The following is a 23,095-nucleotide window of genomic DNA, read 5'->3' as shown; positions in this document are numbered from 1 at the left end:
ATTTAAGGAAATTGGAAGTATTTCACACATTTTCGGCAGTTTTTTTTTTTTTCCCGCTCATGTTCCATGTGACAGGTCTGAAAATCAGACATGGCATTTTAAAGATTAATTTCAAATAAATAAACGATTGCCCTGTTTTACCACCAAACGTGGGCTGGGAATAAGTAGGGAATTATCGCACTTGAGTGTAATCCCCGCTTACTTGTATTGTATGATAGACATCAACTTAAGTCAATTTTAAGTATAGATGGTGCGAAAGATGAATGGAGAGAATACACAGTAACATGATGTATGACCTAAAAGAAGAATATCAAGGGAGCGTAAGGTATTTCTGTGTATGGCAGTTAAGACCCTTTAATGCAATTTAATCTCATGCAAGCAGTCTTGTCAGAGGTGCTCTTTATAGATCTTTAGGGGATTTACAAATCGGATATTGAAGGAGTACTTAATCACTTCTTTCCACACAGCCTGCCACCATATTAAATAAAGGCCTGGCTGCCAACACCTCACAATCCAATGTAAGTGCAATATCACTAGTTTGGGTCCAGCTGGGGACCTTTTACACATCTCATCCCCCGCTTTTGATTATCTTCTCATCTCCCGCCAGCTCTCCACTCTGCACCATTTAACGAAGGCTAAAATGCCTGACCAAAAAGGAAAACTTTTAATGTTTTCCTTTGGCTGAATCTCGGGCAGTATTCATTATCCTCCTTGCGCTTGGATCCTGAACTATTTTCTACCTTTTTCTTCTGTTTTTATGATCCTACCTTCTGATATATCCTTTAATCTGAAATTCTCACGTTGGCCTCAAATACTTTATGCTGTATTGGTTTAAATTCAACGTGTGAAATAGACCTTATTAATAAACCTTTTCTTGCCTTGGGTGGGGTTTTAATCTATCCCACTCTGGATCTTGCTATGCATTAGTTCTTGATTAGGGAGCAATGTGCCTGTTAATCTTCTTAATGACTTCCAAATTGGAATTATAAGAGGGTAAAATTCAGACTTTTTAATTATCTACTCAAGAATTACACTTGAATAGTAAAACGGGACTGCCGATAGGAACAATAAATAAAAACAATTTTGCAATACTTATCTGGACATGTGATAATCATATCTTATTTTTAAGGACTCAAAATCTGAATGAATGCACAATATTTAAGATATCCCCAGCAGATGTAGTTTTAATTTAATGTCTTGTATATTTGTTGAGCAACTAATTTTACAAGAAATTCTGAGTAAGATCGGTTATAATAGGTAATTTTTTCTTTTTTTAAATATTCTCTTTTTTCGCTATTTCTTGCTCATGTTTTGGCCATTTTCTCACTCATATTCAAATTTGTAGCGCTATTTGAACGACAGCTCCTACTGATTTCCAGCAGCATTTTAGGACCGCGTCTGTTTATAGATGGTATTTTAGCATCAAGTGGTGAAATTGCTTATGAAATTAACAAAATAATCTTATCAAAACTAAACAAAATAACCCCCCCCACACACAAAAAAAAAAAACAAATCCACATTTTGCCAGACACAAACTATATCTGGATATATTTAAATGGTTTATCATGATGTTCAGTAAAAAAACAAAACAAAAAAACACTGTATTCAATGTACTGTAGGTTGACACATTGCCAACCCGTAACCCGCATCCTTCTGCGAGAGTGTGTGTGTGTGTGTGTGTGTGTGTGCTGACCTGCTGTGTGGCACCCTGCTTCCCGTTGGTGGCCGTGGTGGTTGTGATGTCACTGATGGAGGGAGCGGAGTCAGAGCGATTGCCTCCAGCGGCGGCGCTGGACTGCGGCGTAATGGAAGAGGATGGCATGTCGCCCACGAGCCGGGCGCTCCCCTCCACCTTGATGTGCGGGTGCCCCTCGGCAGCCATGTTCAGGATGCGGAGGCCATTGTAGTAAAGGCCGGACAGCTGGCCCTGGAACATGCCCGCGCCTTGTTCCCCTCCGCCGACGCGCACGGTCGTCTGGCTGTTGAAGATTGTCAGCTGGCGACCTACACGGACACAGGCACACGCGCACACGTCCACACACACGCAGTCGCACCAGGAGAGAAGGTGGACAGACGCACGCGAACGCAGTCACACGCACATACGTACCAGCGGTCACATACATGCATACATACACACATAAGAGTGTCTGAGTGTTACACAATCCACTACCCCCAAGCCATGGTGAGAGGATGGGACAGATTAAGCATGGCGGAGCAAATCGAAGCCGTGGACAACCGTGGAGAGGGCTGAGACTGAGAGAGATAAGAGTGTGGAGAGGAGGACGGGCGAGAGGAGCGGAAGAGGAAGAAGGGGAGAGGTGGCGAGGGGGTGTTGAGACGGAGAAGCCCGGGGAGGATGAGGAGGCAAAGAACAGGAGGAGGAGGAGGAAGATGCAGCAGATGAGAGGAGTCAGAGGGGCCCTGAGAAGACGAGTCTGACAGATGGTTGCTATGGTGATGGCTGTGCGGCACAACATTTCATTTGAAGGAGCAGACAGGCAGACAGAGAGACAGAGATCTAGAGAACTCTGGTAACAGCCCTATGAAGCATGCACAGGTTATAAGCTCTAGCACTGCTCACTGTTAAAGGGACTAGAGGCTAATTTACGGAGCTCTGCTTAAGTTTAGGAGGAGAACTTTTTAATTTTTTTCAGAAAAAAAGCATCGCTCTATTTATCGTCTCAAATTTACATAATTCTTACAAGTACTTTACGTGTACTTTAATTTGATTTTCACAATTGTTTTACAACATGGGTACATCAACTTTAGTAAATGCTGCATTGTTTACAATTTGATAATAAAACAAATTTATTGACCAGTCTTATAAAGCATCTTTTATCAGTACACTATTTTCTGATTTATTCACCTTTAATTCTCTCCGTCGTCCCTTTAACCTGATATTATAAGATACACACTAACAAGATACGTTCACAGGCACTACAGTTTACACATTATTACACACTATGGCTGTCCAACTTTTAAATACTTAGTTATGGATTTAGATTTTTAGATGTTAGTTGATGGTGCACAATAAAGTATATTTAACTGTCTTCAAATTGTATTTTAAGCTGAAAGTTTTAAGGAATTTTAATCAGGGTTTTTACCTTTGTCGAGTAGCCAATCGTCAACTATTCGACTGATCCGATAGGGGATTCGCTGTCTGGCGATGGCCAGGCGCTCGTAATCAATGTTACCTTTAATTTAGAGATGAAAACACAGTAGTAATTACGCACATCCAAACGTGGCACAGGAGCTGGATACAAAAAGAACAGCAATGAAAAGAAAGTAATGGTCTGCTCATTGTTAGCGTGTTACTGCGTTAAGATAAAAGCTTGGCGTGCGAGAAAACAAGCGGCGCTGAATTCACTATGTTGTCAGCGAGCGGACTCTTACTCTCTGTTCATTGCGTTTAATTTAAAGAGACATTTCAGGGGTTAACATCTGCAAGAGCACAGGGAAATAATGTTACAGCTGCCACATACTGTCTGTCTGACTCACTGAGTTTAGAGTTACAAACAACGAAGCACACACCTCACAACATCTTGCATTTAGCCTTTTAACTGCCTTGACCTGGACCTCATTGAGTTAAAGATGACTACCTTAGATTACCACTTTAAATATGAAAAACCAACAAATAGAAAAACAAACTCTATGCTCAACAAAATACACTTTTTCCTTTTTCTTATTTTTTCCTCTCTAGTTAAAACATTTAACTCACCATATGACATGTTTTAAATTATTGTTTGTCCAAAAATGCACCAACTGTTATTATTTTCTTTTATGGTAAGCAAAACATCTGACAACTGAATTAAATATTTTCATAAAATTACCTTTAACACTATTTAACAGGCCTTACATGACATAGCAGACTAGTATACAGGCTATTAATAATAACCGTCTCATTTTAATGGTTTAAAAAGTCACGTTTCATATCAGGTCACACATATTTCATTTCAAACACAATAACATGAAACAAATATGCAATCATATTTCTCAAACTCAGGATCAGAATAAAGACATTGACAGGAGCACTGAAGAGGTTCATCCGTCAGAGGGCGGGCTGGTTTAAATTAAAAAGTAGTTAGCTCTCTTCCTGTCCGGCAGTGCTGCGGTGGGTCAGGGGTTTTGGGTTTATATGGGTGGGCCAGGGCCTACCTGTGGGGTAACGCTCAATGACTGGCAGGTCATCCAGTTGGAGGGTTGCGTTGCCACCGCTGCGGGTAAACCGAACTATGTGGTATTTCCCGTCGTTGACAAACTTGGAGTTCTCCTCGATGTTGATGTCATCAGTGCCGACATTAAATACTACTCTAATGTTGCCTTTATCCTGAAGAGGAGCGGAAATACGGCAATGCCTCATGAGGAATCATTTGAATGCTAGTCATAGGTCTTATTGTATTGCACAACCAAATAAATGATGCATATATACATATACATATACATACATAATGTATATATAGCACATATATATCATTCATCAATTATAAAAAGCACCCTGGCATATCAAGGGTATTGCTGTGAAAAAAAAAAAAAAAAAACAATTATAAGACGCAAAAGATAAAACTATGTTAATCGGACGTAATGAAAATACCACACAATAAATCCAAGTATTCAAATAATTGAGGAACATTGGAGGCAGGAGAAGTACGAATGAAGAAAAACTCAGAGGAACACACAAAAACAATGTATAAGAATATAAAAGCAACATGTAAAATAAGAAGAAAAAGATTAATCTTGAAATTTTTAGTTGCTAAATATATTCAAAGAACCCCACAAGACCGATTGGTGTGTCATTGCTGTTTGATAAGAGGTTTCGAGCTTCATAGAATTGCCATTAAATAATTAAGGAAGGAATGACAATGTATTAAGACGAGTTTTAATTTAGTTTTTTATTTATTGAAGTGACATTTATACGCCATTAGTATTTGTCTCTTATTTTGTAAGGTCAACTGCATTTTCTCAAGGTCACTGGCAGGCCTGATCTGAGTCCTCTGATCTAGTCAAATCTTGAAAAACTCAATATTAAGATAATATCACAGATTCAATTTGCAATTTTGCAATTTAAATGCATGTGAACTGCGCCGGAATGTATTATAACTACAAGATAAATGTGAAAGGTAGTGCCGTGGGCTAACATCATGCATGTCTTTATGACGCCGTCTGCTCAAATTTGGCCAATCAGAAGGAAAAGGATTTCGAGGCAGTGTGACCTTGGACAAATAGACACTGAAAAAGTTGGTTTTAACACAGAGGATGAACTGATTGCACAAATGACTAATTATCTGATTACAGTTGGTTTCTTGTGCAAGCTAATGTAAAAGAAGGAGTGCTGGAAAAGGGTCTAGTAGTTGTTCCCTTTTAAACAAAGTGTTACACAATGTTTTGTCTGAGTCCCGAGGGACCAACCCTTTTGCCAGGTCTCCGCCGTTAATGGGTCTTTCTGAATAAACGTACTTGTTGTAAGAGAGCAGCCGAGTGCAAAATTACATATCATCATCTTTACAAATACCTAAAGTGCACATGTGACCAATTTCTTGGGAAAGTCTTAACAAGACCCCAACTTGGAACATGTAAAATCATCGGGCTTTGTTAACAAACACTTCCTGAGTTTCAGATCCTGCAGTTGTGTGTAGTGAGGAATTCGCATGTGTTTTTCGAAGACACGGGGGTTTTAAACAGCTTGCTTCTTCTGTGCACCCTTAAGTCCTGGCTGGTTGTTTTGTGGCTTATTATTATTAAGAAATAAATATTACTATTAAGAAATAAAATATCTTGGTCAGGCAAAAGTCCTGCAGGCCTTTTTCTGCCATTCCTGATTTTCACCTTATTCATGGATAATTTGCAAACAGGTTTTTATTAACAAATTTGATCTCTTGGGCTTTGCATTTTAATTTTCTATTTTCTACTTTACTACTCTTTTTTTATTACATTTTTGGGGGGACAAATTTGCTGGTTATTTCTCTCAGGAAGATCGTAGATTTTCCATTTTTTTCTGTTATTTTCTACGCATTCCCATGACTTGTAAATGTGTTAACCTTTTTTTTTCCAGGGGTTTTAGTTTATATCAGGACAAATGGAAACCCCTCAGACGCTCCACTATATTCCTAATCAACTTGCCCACTTTGTCAGTTTGGTGTTACACAATATTCACAGCAAAATATATTGATTTGTGCCACTTTTAGAGTGCGGAGAGGTTGGTCACATTTCATTAATTAGTCCATCGAGCCGCTCAGACATGACTCACTGAAGCTCAGCTGTCCACTCTTTCCCATAGAAATTCAGTGAATAGTTTCCATCAAGTAACAGCAACATAGGTATAACTCACCCTGGCGCAAAGAACCATGAAACAATTGATGTCTAATGTTTAGTTTGACAGCTACTGTCATGTTGAAATGTGAAATTTATTTGGATTCAATACCATCCATAAGGCTGATGAAGATAAGTCCATATTTTTAGTTACAGCCATCTGTGCATGTTCTGTAATATGTGGACATGAATACTAATACACTGACTTTGACAGAGTAAAAGGCCGGAGACAGTTATGCCTGCATGTGTTGCTGCAGACGGGAACGAGAAGTTTATTGATCGATTTCCTCATCCAAAGTGAGGGTACTTACTATCTGTAGCTGAAGGTAGTCTCCTAGACCAGAGGCACTGTCCACCCGCAGAAGAATGGCGTGTTTTTGCTGGGTGCTGAAGCCCAAGGCGAGTCTGTCTGCCCTGGTGCTGGGACGCTCATTGGGAGGCCATGTGTAAACCACCACACCTCCATCACGACCAAAGATGTAAGTAGTTCCAGCTGGCCCAGACAGGAGAAATTAATCTTGCATGCACTTCTAAACACTATAAATAGTGATTGCTATCATTAATGCTCTCCAGCTGTAGATGCACCCCTGTGCCAGATAAACCTTCAATTAGGGGGCTAGGCGATAAAGTGCCATGGATGGGTAATGTAGACTTGACAGTTTTTTTTTTGTTTTTTTTTTTTGCGGTAAGTCCTGGGTAGGTCCATAATTTATAAAAAAGATAATCCTATTTTAGATCGCAAATGGAACTGTTGAAAAATACATCCCCATAGTGGGCCAGTAAGATGAATATGGGATTGAACATGTTAAGTCATTCTGCGATACGTCACTACCTATTCACTGCAAACCGAATTTCTCCAAATCTTTTATCGTAAAGCCCTTGAATGGTGCATTGCCCATTTTTTTTCTCCCTTTGACTGGGCAATACACACGTGCAGGGATGTTGTGGATAAGTCATAGCACAACAACCTTTTGAAAAGGTCAGTGACTACAAGTACAACAATTGACTCACACTTATCGAATAATAATGTGATTATCTGTGTTTTTGCAAGGATGTCTAAAAATTCAGGGTGATATTCACTGGGACGAAATGTAAAAGTTGAATGTTAATATTACATGGAGGGCAAAAAGTGGAGACACAATGGGACCTGGAGCAGATCTGGATTTTTACCACTCCAGATTCAATAGTTGATAGTGCCCTCACATGGTGGTCCAGAGAAAATGCAGAGGGTAGCTGTGAAATGTTGTGTGTTTGAGACCAATTTCCCAATGAGCCCAGTCTTTTTTGGTCATTTTTAAAATTTCAGTTGGTTTTCAATGGGGCTTTTAACACTGGTTTCACTGAGATTCGCTCCCAGAATATCAAATGAAAAGCAATGTGTTTTTCTTTAAATATCAGTTGGGAATAAGCCAATTCAAATGTGTCAACGCCATAAAGTGCTAAAATCCACCCACCCCGAAATAGAGACGTATGGACCTACCGTCATTGCAGAGCGGCCCGGCATATGAGGTCATGCTGCAGTCACAGGTGAAGCCCTCCCACTGCTGCAAACAAACGCCCTGGTTTGAGCAGGAGTCCTCTTGACAGGTGGTACTGGGACCTGCAGTGAGAAACGTGATCGTGCAGGAGGATGCATAAGTGTGGAGGAGACAAACACAAACGTTGTCTTGATTTTAAAGCCAAGTGGGTTCACAACAGTATGTCAGTACAGTATGGTTATATAGAGACCGTAAACCCTCGAAACAGATTGAAATGGGTACGAAGATTGTAGTTATGCTATGGCGTCATGATTAGTAGTATTAGTAGGATATCGTTGTGAGATTAGAAAATGTGGAAAGGCTCCCTGTTTTGAGATTTGCAGATGCAGAAGATATTCAATTTTCTGTATGAAATGAACTGAAAGTAAAATGTGAAAGGCATGCAGGTGGTAGAGTCAGATGAGTCGGGCAAGAACAGCAGGAGTCAAACATAATAGGGCTGAGTTATGCTTAAAAGGCCTTTGTATCAATACTCTTTCTTCAGCTGCTTTTCACTGTTCTCTCTTTGACTCGTGTTAAAAAACACACAGGAGGGAAATGCATTAGCGCCTCCTTTGTTTTCTCTTCTAACACGAGGCGCGGAGGAATGGATGTGAAATGATTCAACACTGGAGTATTGAAATAGAAGTTGGGAGTCAGTAGGGAAGGGTCAGAGAGCATGCTGCTTGGCTACGCAGGTGGTGGAGCTGTGCTCAACTCAAGTCAAGCTGTGGTGATGTCACTACAGTGATGATGTCACTACGGTGGCTACAAGAGGACAGGTCACTTCTGACCTTTGACTCTGGATCACTGGGATCCACACAACACTGAACACCACTGGGTAGTTTCAACATAAGCATACACACACACGCACGCACGCGCACACGCACGCACACAAACAGATGCACGCTCGTGCGCACGCACGCACACGCGCTTTCCTCACTCGCACATGTGTCTCAAATGGTCACACATAGTGATATACCTTGCAAGTCAGCTTTCATCAATGTAACTTTTGTCGGCCAATCAAAAAAGCAAACAAGCAAATCAAGTTAGATGGTTAGTCAATGCACACAGATGCTTGTGAACTGCTGAGAGAGTGGAGCATAGAGAGAGAACACAATGTGCAGAACGATAAAGGAGGAGATGAGAAGAAGAAAGAGTAAATTATACATCTAATAGACTAAAAAGCTGGGTTAGTGGGTTATCTTTGCAAAAAGAGAGTGTGACTTAGATGGGAACTGATAGAAAAAGAGGGACATGGGACTGGTAAAGATCTACGGATGTATTTTCCACATGCTTGCCCCGCACCTTCACAGCCTCTTTCTACTTGTCCCATGGTTACCAAGGCATCAGCCAAAAGGTCAGGAAGCCGTCCATTTAGATCAACTGTTGCTAGGCAACCCTGGAATCCCTCCTTGGAGTGGACCAGCTTGGGTAGGTCTTTGTACATCTCTTTGGAGACACCTCCAATGTACAAATCACCTGTTGTAGAGCAACACATGAAGGACAGCATTATGGGCCGATCAAAATACTCAACCTGCATCAATGGCAAGTACATTTTAACATCTACTCCCCGTTTGCTTTTCAATTTTTCATATCACGAATCAAACCAAACACCGATCTTCTGTCAAACCCGTCTCCGAACCGACGGCGTCAAATCTTAAACGATGCAGTTTATAATGTTTTTGCATTGTTCTTGGTCGGCTACTAAATTCCTGTCTATCACCACATGGCTGAGTTGCAACGAATCTGCAAATCTGACAACCCGAAAATCGACCTTATTAGGATACCGTCAAACCCGTCTAAAACTCAGGGCTATATCTACTTATCCTTTGCTACGGACCATTTTCAAAATTACAATCACCTTGTCTGATAGCTTTTGCCCTACCTTTTAGGTCAAGATTCTTGGCACCCATGGTAGTCTGTGTGGTGACCTTGGTGTCAATCTTGACAGTGTGAAGATTGTTAGTATCTCGAGAAATGTGCACATTGTGCCAGTGGTTGTCATTCAGAGGGCTGTTGGAGTTGCCCTTGATCAGGTGCGCTCCATTTCCCAGATCAGAGATGTAGTGTAGGTAGCTAGAGAGCGAACAAAAGAGAGGAGGAAGGATTAAAGAAATCGGTGGAAGGAAGGCAAATTAAAGCTATTCATGATGAAGAGCACACAAGGTCAAAGACTTCAGGGCATGATAATCTGTCTTGAAGGATGTAATTACGACAGAGGCAGAAAAGCTATTTGACCTGCAATTTTTTGGTATTAGATGTTTCAGCGTGAGAGTCAAGAACTGTGAAATGATTTGTTCAGTAAGGGTGAAGGCCACTGTAAATGCACATATAACATATACCAACGCTGACATTTTAACAACACACATTCAAGTGACTACTATAAACATGCCTTCTTACTATCTCGATCATCTCTGGATGAGGTTTTGGGGATTTTTTTAGGATGACTGAAATGGGCAACGGGCCTGAGACATTTAGCCACGTCTACAAACTATATCATGTAACACATTACCAGATGGAAATATGTCAATGTTCCGGCCAATTGTTTCCCAGGAGTTAAAATGGCAAAACACGGCGAAATTTCAAGCTCACCCTTTAACCAGCTCTACTACTATGAAGTCATTGCCGTCTCCCCGGTTGAAGAGAATAAGGCCATCGGGGGAGGTTGTCTTGAACTGCATGAAGAGATGCATGGAGTAGTAGGCTTGCAGTGTGGGCAGTGTGACGAAGCTGGAGCGTGAGCGGAAGGTGACAGGATCCGCCACGATGCTCTTATATCCAATAACGGCGTTGAGCTCGCAGTAGTCAATGTCGCCGTTCTTACACAGGTCAATGTAGGGCATGCCGTTCAGCGTCAAGCCCTGAAGGTGGCCGATGAAATTCGAGGGCACGGCAGGCATGAAGCGCTTCTCTGTCACAATACCCGTCTCCACATTGTGGAACTCTAGCTGGGTGTGATCGCCCGCCATTTGACCTGGTGGTGGGGGTATACTTCAGAGATGAAGGCTACAGAATATTGGGTTTGAAGTGGAAGGTTCGACATTGAAAACAGTACTAGCAAAACCCATTAAAGTAAGAAGAATAATCAAACACTTTACCACGTCAAACATTTTTTGCCAGAGATTTTTTTTTTCTACAAGATTAAAAACTAGAGAAGCAAAAGAAGGGGTTTTAATGTAGGTTGATGTGGTTACCTTCGACAGGCTGCAGGTCATCCACGGTGAGTTTGAGGCTCTTGCCACGCCGGACTACCCTCACTGTGTGCCATTCATTATCATTGAGGCCTGACCCCGCAAAGATGGTCTCTGGGCCTTTACCTACACATAGCCCAGAGCACCATTAACATATGCACAGAGGCGTGAAGAGAGACAGAAATGCAGAGAGAAAGAGACAGGAAGAGAGAAGCAGAGGTAGAAGCAAGAAGCCAGACAAGTTGAAATAAAATCTAGGGGCCAGAAAGTGAAGAAATGGAAGGAAGATAGCAGAGGGGAAAGGGGGGGGGGAGGGGGTCCATACATATTCTCTGGTGACAAACACTCTCTCTCCACGGACAGTGAAAGGGACATATCGTTTTCTCGCTACGCTACCAGTGTTGTGAATGCAAAAGACGTGAATTCATGTTTGTTTAACATGGAGACACAACAGACTCGTATTCAGGATATACATCGCACATGAAGAGACGCTGCATTCACTCTATGTTTTCCTCACCGGCGGCCAAACCACGCTAACGCACCAAAATTACAATTTGCCCGTGGGCCTGAGAATCGAACCCCTGTCCCCGAAAATGTGAAAAACGTGCAGTATTGCAGCAAGCCTCATGGTGGCACTAGACACACAGTGGTGCAATGGAGAGCTCTCCAAGGTGCTGATGTACAGCAGGATGATGGAAGCTGAGCTGTCCTCTCATGATGTCTCTCTCTCTCTGCCCATCTACCAGCTTAAATCTTCACATAGTTGACTGCACACATTTGACAGATTGACTGTTCTGAAACCGAGGTGCCCCTTTCCTCCCACTCCCAACAAGCACCCCTCCAACCTTGAAGACAAAAAAAAAAAAAAAAAAACACACACTAACACATCTACACTCTGCCCATCCTCCCTCTCCAAGCCTTGTTGCCTCTAAGTGTGTGAGTCTGCTTACAGTGACCTATTGGTGGAAATGACGGGGGAGGTGAGAAGCAAACTGACCCTTACAGATTCAGCGGTGGAAAATGTCAAGTATGCCTACATCGCTGAAGGAGGCATACACACACACACACAGTCTCACACACAGGTAAAGAGAGAGAGAGAGTGAGAGAAAGCGCACAGGCAGCCGAACACAAACATAACAAAACAGGAATGAGAAGCAGATCAAAATGGATATGGCAGCATGAAACGCATGGGTGTGTGTTTTCTAAAAGAGTGTGTTGAACGTTCAGAGAGGACACAGGGTTCCCCTGAGGAGACTCAGCTGTGCTCTGGGCATGAGCATCTCATCTTGTTACCATGGATCACTGCCTTTCACTGAGTGAAGGAGAGAATATGTGAATGTATGTGTGAGCATGTGTGTGTGCATGAGTGTGTGTGTGTTTTTTTTTTTTTCAATGCATATATAACCGAACACTAAAAAGAATGAGCTGACTGACATGAGGGTGATGCAGTGATCTGTGTCAACCTGGGAATGGACAAACACACACACACACACACACACACACACACACACACACACACACACACACACACATACTTTGGGTCAGGTCTTTCGGCAGCATGGTGAGTTGATACGTAGCTACGAGCAGATGCCCTGTGCTTTTAAACCAATGTGCCCTGAAATTCAAGAATAGAGAATGTTTATTTCTAAAGTAAAATCATAAAATGAAATCATGTTATTCCTGTCATTATAACGGTAAGATGATGAAAACAAATTGACTTTTATATTTTATTACTTCCAAGTCATGATGTTTTTTTTCCAGCTGGATAAGCTTTATACCTGTCCCATGCCTAGGCCTTTGTTTAACTGCCGAGAGGACTATTTTGGTGGCGCCTCGCTGTTAAATACAACCCCCCCCCCGAATATCAGATGTATAATTGATGTTATGCACACAGTGTGCCGGAAAAGTGGCCGCCTTGTGAAATGTTCATTGAGACAACTGGTCTAAAATTGGCCAACGACATGCGAGATAGCAACAGTACTGTGTGGCTAGTAGGGTTTCTATGGCAACTGCAGTCGTCCATTTCACCACCTCGTTGCCGTCACAGAGCATTCAGCTCCCACCCTCTCTCTCTCTCCCTCTCTCTCCTTTTCTCTGTGGTCGTGACAGATAGAAACGCCACGTGAGGGAATTAAACTTCATCAGGGATTCAGCTCCGCTCACAGCAGCATGACCAGGAATGCATGCACGCGCGCACACACACACACACGCACACACACACACACACACACACACACACACACACACACACACACACACACACACACCTTAGAAAAACATAACACATTTGGCAGCGAAATGCGTACAGAATGCTCGCGCTGGATGAAACACTTCCCAAAAATCCCTCATGTACAGTTTAGAGAGAAACAACAAGCAAACAAAGAAAGCCACCAGACAGACGCTGTGATGAAGGTGCGACAGACAGAAAACACGGGGATAACAAGTCTTTTGTCTCCAGCATGAAGGAGAAGTAATTAGTTTGTAGCGCAGATGCATTCATTTTCCAGCTCACACTTCTTAACACACCTAATTTTACCTAAACACTTCACAATCGGATTCTGTCCCCCGTATCTTTCTTCCTGTTCCCTTTTCCCCAACCCCCCACCGTCCTCTTTTCCGTCTATCCTTTGCTAAAATGGCCGACCTGGAAAACCCTGGCCCTCAGCAAAAATCGCACCACTCCTGTGGTGAAGGTGCACACATGCACGCACATACACACATATGCCCACTTCCTCTAGCCCAAGACACATTCCAACACACATACATATGCACGTAATGTACAAATAAGTGTTGAATCTGAGGTTAAGATCTAATGGACGGACAAGACACAGATAGTGTAAAGTATTCAGACAAAAATAAACACACACACACACACACACACACACACACACACACACACACACGCACGCACACACAGGCTAAACACAGCAGACTCAGGGAGAGGGGGAAAGGGGAGGGGTTAGGTGAGATGGAGGATCACTTACTGGCGGTACAGTTTATCCTGATACAGTCTGGAGGGAGAGCAGAGCAGAGGGTTAATGCTGCACACATACACATACTGTCCACGCCCTGGGGATGCACACATCGACACACCCTGCATGCCTTTACAAACATGCACACACACACACACACACATTACTGAGAAAACACATACTCTCCTCTGCCGAAGGACAAGACTGTGAGGCACAGTGTAAAATCTAGCATTTTAGCCAATCAAGAGAGGAAAAAATCAGCTTCAGACGAGAGTCTGTTGGATGTTTGGAGAGGAGCAGCTAAGGAGAGTGATGTATCTCAGCATGAGCAGTGTGCTCTTTGGCTACTCTGGCCTGGACGACAGTTTCAGTCACCACTCAAAGGCGGCAAGACACTGAGATGGGTTATGTGTTGTCTGCTGACAGCCAACACACCCCATTAATTCTTGTCGCCCATCCAGAGCACAAATCTCCGCAAATGTTCGGAAGATTTAATCCCACTTCTATTATTGTTCTTTTTTCCCCCCCATGATGCCTCGGTGTGTCGTGTGGCGTCAACCACAGAAAAGACGTGGCTGCAGACAACCAGAGACCAACACATGCACCCCTGTGTGAGTCCGTTTGTGTGTGAGTGAATTTATGCTATGTGACAGTGTGTGACTGTAAAAGCCTAGTCGTGTGTTTGGCACGTAACTGCAAAAAAAAAAAAAAAAAAAAAAACGGGACAAGTTTCTCCAGATCTTATATGACGAGTGTCTATGTGATCATTGTTGAAAAGGGCTAGGGATGCACCGGTCCACTGGGAGTGAGCAGAGAATGCAGCTTGAGGCTTGACCCTCTGTTCGATACAACAAAAAACAAAACAAGTAACCCCCTCCTGCAGGTGTGTATGTGTGTGTGTATGTGTGTGTGTGTGTGTGTGTGTGTGTGTGTGTATGCATTTGAAAAGTAAACTTAAAAACACTGCTGGGTATATTAATGTATGAGCATAAACAGTGCAGTTCATTATCTCGACTAACTCAGTTCATCACTGTATTGATAGAGGAGTATGGGTTTATCTTCTTAATCAACATTTAATGACATTCATATGCCAAGAGGCCGGTATAAGCTGCATTCCCCTGACAGGTAATTAGAATCATATTCAAGAATCTACACGTGTGCGTGCGTGTGCGTATGAATGCGTGTACCTAGGTTGACGGTGAGTCGGACACGGCCCCCGTCGAGCTCCAGACGAAGGGTATCCGCAGAGTTACGGGATGTGGTTGCCATGAGAACGCCATAGGCCCGCTGGGACCGAAACCGTAGCGAGACGTCCTCCGCCTCGGTGTGCATCGCCACAGGCAACTGCACCTTCATAAACTTGCTGCCGTCGTACGACAGGATCGTTGCATCTGCGGAAGGCGCAGACAGACAGGCATAGAGAAGGATGAGAGAGAGATGATTACAGTGGACGGAGGGGTTAGTAAAAAAAAAAAAAAAGAAAAAGAGAGATCGGAGCGATGATTAATGGGGGAGAAAGCGCACTAGGTGGGAGAACACAAAGGCTTTTTGACACCGAGTGAGTCAGATGTACATGTCTACACCCTTGTTCCTTGCTGCGTCATGTTAAAGCTCAACAACCCTACTCCTACAAAAATTACCCCAACCCACAATTTATCATCACTCACTCTGCCGTCCAAAAAAAAGGGTGTAAAAATAGCTGCGGCTGTTTGACTGGCCCTATTATCTGGTTAAATCAGAATGCATGGCGGTGAGTGTGTTCGCCACCGCCGCTGACATCCCGGACCCTGGAGTCATAATGTAACAAGCTTAGGTGATCCCGTTTTAATGTCTTTCGCATACTAATTTACATATTCATAATCTCCTCTCTCTCCTATCTGCTGGGGCCAATCCTCGACCACTAAACTGTTTACCTCTCAGGACCCCGATTTTTTTTCATCGGCCAACTATGTACTCTGCTAAACACACTCCTTGTGTCGCTGCGCCTCCGTCTCACTCTGTCTCCCTCCGTCTTGTATCTTGTCCACTCCGTCCCTACTTCGCTTTCTCTCCCTTTCGCTCTTCCTGCTTCCGTGGGAGACGGTTGGAGCCAAGGCAAAAAACAAGAGAACAGGAAGAGAGGGAGGCCTCATGAATACTGATGAGCTAAGAAGGAGGGAAAAAGAGAGATAGTGTGTGCATGTCAGAATAAGTGAGTGAATTTAAGTGTGAACAGAGGGGGTTTGGTAAAGTGAGAGCAAGGGGAGAGAAAATAGGGACAGAACGAGACAGAGGGAAGGGAGGGGGTTGAAGGCAAGAAGCTCTTGGCTAAAATGCAAATGAACCCTCATTAACTTGAGGAAAAAAGAAGGTGGTTGGCCTGTTATATCACAGATAACATTACCAACAGACTCACATACACCCTGCAAGCACACACACGTTCCTGATAGGGGAGACAGCTGACTAAATTTCCCTTCACTACAGCACTTAACTCTTAACCAGGCAAAAACAGACAACGGTTAGAAAGAGGAAACTATGGAAGCCGTAGTTTCCTGGCGGTGTTGCACGCTATTGCATCACTGGATGCCTGTTGCACACACTAGATATATCCTACCGTTCAAGGAATGCTGACAGGATTCTGCACTTTTTGCTTTTGTTGATCTACTGAGGGGCTAAAACCGAGTCCCTTTCTTGATGCACTTCCGCTCCCTTACAGGGCAAATCCCATTTATACTACATCCATTAGTTCTTACTGCTGGTATAGATTTTAAACAAGACAACACCAGCAAAATTAGAGAGCGAGGGATTGTGTGCTCTGAAGACTGGATGAAAAGAGCATTATGCCATACAATTCTCCAATATTTTTTTTTTTTTAAATCCAAGATCTGTTTAAAGGACTGTGTTACCCTTTTAGAGAAGGTAAGTTTGTGGGAAAAAAAATCCAGCACACCCTCGAGTACGTAAATGATTGTTCTATTTGCAAAAATGCCTTAGATAGGGGTGATTTCCACTGGCAAGTTTGGTATTAAGGTGCTTATCGGCCCTGAGGAAAATGAATTGGAAAAAATATTTTATTGGTCACTAGCGATGTGTCATAATGTTTGCAGAAACATAATGGGAGTATTAACCTGTTCGGTTCATAAAATAACTTATGATTTTATTCATCAAATTTTCCTCATTTTATGATTAACATTGTTTCTTCCTTCCATGGACTTTTTCTAATGTCATATTTGGAAAAAACTTTTAGGTTATTTCTGGGTTCATTGAAGATTACTGACATTGTATATGATCTTTTTTGGTGACCATTTTGCTCATTTCAAAGGTAATGAATTGCCAATTAACAAATTATCAATTACATTTTGGTGAAAAACAAGCACTTTGTCGAAATCATTTTGACAGTATTGATAATCATCAGTATTTATTGTTGTTTATTATTCTGGTCTGTTAATCACGCAGTCAGCTAGAAGTTATAATTACACCTCAAATAAAAATTTGAATTTGCTTGCTTAAATGGCAATGTTGTGACAACGTTAATCTGAAAACAATCTTTTTGGGGATATTTTGCTTTTTGCTCATGTTTTCTAACAGGACCCTGCATGTTCTGCATGGGAATGCAGAGGCAGCACTGGAAAGGCGTTGATTATAAAATTAAAAAAATAATGAATAAAATAAAATATCATTTTAGAGCCGCTGCGTGACGACCATCTTTGTTCATTAAAAAAGCGAGGGGAGAACAAAGCAGAGCGCGAATGAGGGAGGGAAAAAAAAAGGGAGGGAGAAACCGCAGGTAGAAGGCGTAAACACGGCCAATCATTCCCTCCATCTGCTTCTCCATCTGTGCATCCTTTAATCCACTGAACCACCAGTTAGTGACCCCTCAATGCACACAGAGAGGAATGAAGAAAGATATGGAGAAAGACAGTGCTAAGAGAAATGTAAGGGTGGGGGGGTTGGTGGTGGTGGGACTAACATTGCTATGATCTACGTGCACCACGGATGTTTGTCTTGTGAGATGTTTTCACGTCAACACATTTCGGAAAGACATTGTGAGGATGCACACATAAATCTCCTGTTAGATAGATGATAGTACAATCATCACTTGAGAAGCCGTCAGCAGTTGTGGCATAAACAACATTTCTTCACATCACCGTGTCTGATTCCATCTAGCTTCTTTCAGCAGGCCTCGTATCTGCCCCCTTGCCAATCTCCCCTCCTTTCCATTTCTCCCCTGGTCTCAATTCATACCTTTTCTCATAACTCCTTCTGTCAGATTTTCTACCCCTCGTTCCACCTCGTCTTCTCACATGCTGTCATATGGCGGTTCCGACCCAGCGGTTCCATCCTCCTCTGACATGGCTCCCGCGCCCTGCTTTCGGCACATTTCCTCTCCCATCGATTTCCAGTCTCTGCATCTATAGCATTCCAATACTGCCGTCTGCTTCCACCCACCCACCTCCTCGCTTTTGTTCCTCCACATTCCCTTCCTCCAGCAGAGACCTTCTTTAAGACTCAAACTGAATTAGAACAACCCGTAGCTGGAGATTGCAAAAATTGCTTTGTTGTAATTTTTGCTCAGAAACAACGATACCAAGATGGATTGTTTTTTTTTTAATTTTTTTATTTTACTCTCTCTATTTTTCACTCTCGTCACATTTTCATTCCCTTCACACATTCCGGATGTAGCGAGGTACACCTGAAACTTGGTTTAGCCCTTTTTTTATCTGCCATAAATCTTTATGAGGGCACTTTTTTTAACGTACATCAGTGTACTATCAAAATGATGTACTCTATATTAGGATCGGGCCTTTAAGGAAAAAAAAGCTGGCATGACTCCTTAAAGTAAAACATAACTGCTAAATGTATAATGAATAAATTTTTTATTGCTCAATATAACTGATGACCATAATATATTTTCACTGGTTGCTGGTATTATTGCTTACTTTACAGCTTCAGAACCCACCCCCACCAAACTACTGGTCTTCTGTCACTCATCCCAAAGGATTGATGTTGTGCAAATTTCTCAAGCCGAAAGGAACGCCGACAAAAGAAGCGGATTATGTAACGCGGAAAAACGATGAATTTCTTCCGATAATCGCCTTGATCCGGAGAAACCCACCTCTCTCACAGGAGCGCCCAAGGTACCCTGTCCCAGAGCAGTCGCACACATATCGATTCCAGCCCTCTCTGCAGATGCCGTTGTGCTGGCAGGGGTTGGACAGGCACTGTTTGGGTGGCTCCCTGGAGCACGACGGCTTCACCCCCACCGCCCGCTGGGCCTCAGCTAGCCGCCGGATGTCTTTGCTTTGGCCGTCCACAAACAGGTCTCTGATGCAGCCCACGTAACCGTAGTTCAACAAAGCCGTCCAAACCTGCAGAAAAGGTCATTGTTGAGTTGGTTCACTGTGTGCATATTAAGATGTGGAGGGAGAATTTGACATTTTGCAAATGTTTGATGGTCAATTCATATAGAATTAAGTTGTGTCTAGACTACTTCCACGTGGAAGAAGAAAAAAAAAAGGGGGATTTTTTTCATATAGTGTAACACTGAGAGTCCTAAACAGTTCATATTATTTCTCAAACTATTATAACCCGATTCTCAAAACAATTGTAGAAATAAAAACTACACATAATGCAATCCTATTACGAATTGGTTTATGCAAAGTATTTGACACACATATTTATAATAGAATTCAAGACACTGAGCATTGACTATAAAAATGTTTGTTTCAGATTGATTCAGCACCTGGATTCAGCCAATATGTTTAATATATTTGATTGATATCAAAAGAATTGCATAATCAAGGGGTTAATTGGCGGGCACCTTAAAATCTGTTCAAAATTGCCTGAAATGGAGTGGGAACACCATCAAAAATACGCAGAAACATTTTTTTTTTCGCGTAACATGGTGGACATTATGCAAACACAAACCTCTGTGGGGAAGATGAGTCCCGCACGGTCCTCAGGCAGTCCCCCAAGGTAAAGGGTATCATCCAGGTCCAGGATCTCACTGTCTCCTGGAGCGGTGTATGCGGTTCTCACACTGTTGACTGAGATGGTTCCTGAATACACAAAGAAACACCGCGACAACTTAATGGGCATGACCTTCAATATGAGCATACTCGCCACAATCATCATTGCCATCAACATACCACTCTCTGTTCTCCTTGTCGTTATTACCGCCACCCATCACCGCTGTAATCAGAGCGATGCAAACCCCCATCTACCCATTCTCAAAACAGTTTGTCATCAATGAACTATAAATAAAGTTATTTTGGTCTCCAGTCTACTTAAAGCAAAAGCCTTTATGTTTGTGCTTTATAAACACAGCCACAGAAACTGAACATCCACTGCGCGTGAGTGAATGAATTGAGGATAAAGACATTGCAAATAATTGGAGATTGCCCTCACACAACGCATTAAATACTGCAACTAAGAATCGGTAACATGGCAGATATCAGATTTGACGGTCATAATTTGAATTCGCTAAATGCGTCAGGAAAATGGCAGCCAAATGGCCTTGCTGGGCCAGTGCTGACTATGAAATGTTACCGCCCATTATCCTTCACCTCAGTTTTATTCTCTTCTGTATCGGGGCTTCTGACAATAGAGCAGTGATTGTACCTGAGCGTCCGTCCCGCTGAAAGTCCACATGATACCATTCACCATCGTTGACCTTCTTGTCAATAGCCTTGGTCTTGGTGGTTCCCGAGCCCATGTCCAGGAGCAAATATAGGTGCCCGTCGAGCATCTCGATGGCAAAGAAATCCACCTTTAAATCAAACAGACACTGCATAAACATTCTGTACAAGCAAGCACATTGTTGGACTGCAATAAAAATGCTAATTGTGGCTGCAACTTAAAAAAAAAAAAAGGTGATTTGGGACCAATCTAATTATTTGTTATCTGGACCTCATGAGAAGTCATTTAGGTTTAGTGAGGATTTAGGAGATGTTCGAGAAAACTAGACTGTTCTCAGATATGTATTGAATAAAAGCACTTGCAACATGACTCTTGGGATATCGATATCTGTCTGTCAGCTGCTCCATCAGCAGCTATGGCGCTCTAACGCCTATTAGCCGTTCTTATCATCCTGAAGGGGGAACTATTCGCTACATGTTATGCTGATTTATAAAACAAAAGAGACAACTCACCCCTAAATCAGCATTTTTTTGCCTTTACAGAAATCAGTGCTCAGGCACTTAGAAATAATCACAGAAGTTTCCACTGACTGTGCTGTGACAACATTTATAAGAAACTATCTAACCAAACTACACCCTCATCCGTCAAGATGGAATTGCTCAAAGAAATTGCTCTGTTGAAATTTTCACATTTATCTTTGGCACTCCGAGCAGGGAAATGCGTTGCGGTTTCATTGTATCTAATATAAAAAGCAGCCATCTCTCGAGGCTGATATCCCCGAAATTCAGCAACAATCTGGGTAGATAAATAGCGCGACAGGCGAGAGGAAAATTATTTATTCTTGTATTTTATTTTTTTTAAAGAACAGTCCCTTTAAATGTTCCTTGTTTTGTTTCTGAACCTTGAGAGTAGGGGGTGTCCGGGGATCCTTGCGTTGCTGCTGTCTGGGTTTGCCGTGACTGAAAAGCATCAGTCCGTTGGGCTCTGTCGTCCTGAAGTCGAATGAGATGGAGCCGGCTTTCTTTGCCGTCCATTTACTTAGTGCCACGTAAGACTCTGGTGTGTCAAAGGTCACGGGGTCCAGCGTTGCCACGCTCTCGCACTTAAAGGACACCACCCCGCTCACCTAGGGGAGACGGGGGAAAATAACCGATTAGGGATTTGATTTTTTTTCGAGTGATTAGGCTTAATGTCCGATGGATTTCCAGACTCCAATAGTTTCTTTGTAGTCTGGGGTTGAAAAAAAAGTCAGTTTCCCCTCGCTCTGACAAAAAGACAAGAGCTTGTGGCTACCTTTCAAACATATAATCCCATTTACTGAGTGGTGATTTTCTTTAAACCCCTGTGGTACAGCTCTTGCAGGGTCTGACGGAAAGTTGTATTACAAGGAAATGCCCGCGTAGCTTGTACGAGAGGATATTGTGTTGTCTGGATCAAGCTGTACATGCTGTTCGAAATGCATACCTTCATCTTTGGGTCTCCCTGTTTAGCCAGTCTAGACAACTCCAACCGCACATCATTATTCTTGTACACCACCTTCGGGGGAACAGGATCGAAAGGGAAAGAATGAAACAGAGATTTACCTTTGAATAGCATGCAAAGGAGACCTTCGTGCTCTTCTGAAGAAATCACAACGAAAACTTTCAAATACGTATACCGAGGCGCAGAATAGGACAGATGGGAATTTTCACGAATTAACTCGGATGTCACTACAGTGAGCGAAAAACAAGCAAAAGAATCGAGACGAGAACTGATTCATCCTTTCAGAAGTCCAAAACGAAGAAAATGTTGACTCCTATTAATATTTTAACCCAAGAGCACAGTTTTTCAAATTCAAGCATTCTACTATTTCCATATGAAAGTGGCTATTTTAAGACTAGGAAGTCACTCCTGCCTCATCGCTGGGTATCATTTGTCCCTGCCTCATGCGTGATTGCTTCTACTTTGCTGTTTTCTGTTTCCTTCTTCGCTAGCCCCGAAACAGAACACTCTCAGACTGAGCACCGGGAGTGAAAGGAGTGTGTTTGTGCTGAGCATTTTGATGTAGGGAGGGATAGGCAAACACAGGCTCCGCTTTATTAATCCAGACCTTTCTCTATGACCTGCAAGCTGCTTGGCGAGTTTCTCCTTACATTTCTGTACATCCCGTGCTTTTGTCTCGGCGTGTAGGATAATGAAGGTGATTGTTGAATATTCAGGTGCCACAAGTGTGCAAAATGGTGCAAGTGTGTGTGGAGGAGTGTTCCCGTGCTGCGTCAAATGCACACAATTGTTATAGCTGTGATCGTTCATGCGCGTGATTCACTGCATACATCTTAATTTGCTCACACATAGATTATCATATCATCGTATTAAATATGTAAATGTGCCAGCGGAGGGTTCACTTTGACAGCGGCAACCTCGTTTAAACACCATCAGTCTTAATGAAGCAACACAGAGCGCATTCACCACCGATACAGATAGCTCTCTGTTTGGCACATCATCTGTC

The 23,095-nt window shown here is 42.5% G+C and overlaps 1 protein-coding gene across 9 annotated transcripts in view; it reads right to left on the bottom strand.

Annotated features, from left to right (window-relative positions):
• nrxn1a (neurexin 1a) overlaps positions 1-23,095 on the bottom strand; it is an 83,445-nt gene that overhangs the window by 8,293 nt on the left and 52,057 nt on the right. For 4 of the 9 annotated variants that reach the window (XM_086139615.1, XM_086139614.1, XM_086139616.1 and 1 more), the window contains 17 exons: positions 22,072-22,143; positions 21,509-21,733; positions 20,590-20,737; positions 19,897-20,027; positions 19,085-19,337; positions 15,177-15,380; positions 14,002-14,028; positions 11,021-11,143; positions 10,419-10,800; positions 9,712-9,902; positions 9,132-9,305; positions 8,806-8,832; positions 7,787-7,906; positions 6,618-6,799; positions 4,156-4,327; positions 3,105-3,194; positions 1,694-2,004 (listed from right to left, as the gene is read on the bottom strand). In XM_086139615.1, coding sequence (XP_085995741.1) covers positions 1,694-2,004; positions 3,105-3,194; positions 4,156-4,327; positions 6,618-6,799; positions 7,787-7,906; positions 8,806-8,832; positions 9,132-9,305; positions 9,712-9,902; positions 10,419-10,800; positions 11,021-11,143; positions 14,002-14,028; positions 15,177-15,380; positions 19,085-19,337; positions 19,897-20,027; positions 20,590-20,737; positions 21,509-21,733; positions 22,072-22,143 — 2,832 coding nt within the window. The remainder of the gene's footprint in view (positions 1-1,693; positions 2,005-3,104; positions 3,195-4,155; positions 4,328-6,617; positions 6,800-7,786; positions 7,907-8,805; positions 8,833-9,131; positions 9,306-9,711; positions 9,903-10,418; positions 10,801-11,020; positions 11,144-14,001; positions 14,029-15,176; positions 15,381-19,084; positions 19,338-19,896; positions 20,028-20,589; positions 20,738-21,508; positions 21,734-22,071; positions 22,144-23,095) is intronic. The other 5 variants (XM_086139617.1, XM_086139620.1, XM_086139621.1 and 2 more) reach the window with 4 other exon arrangements.

Source organism: Fistularia commersonii, chromosome 32 (assembly GCF_037954325.1).
Source record: "Fistularia commersonii isolate RoL2024-O1a breed Wild chromosome 32, RoL_Fcom_v1.0, whole genome shotgun sequence".
Taxonomy (NCBI): Eukaryota; Metazoa; Chordata; class Actinopteri; order Syngnathiformes; family Fistulariidae; genus Fistularia; species Fistularia commersonii.
The sequence above is the reverse complement of the archived record's forward strand: the minus strand, read 5'-3'. Positions and strand labels throughout refer to the sequence as shown.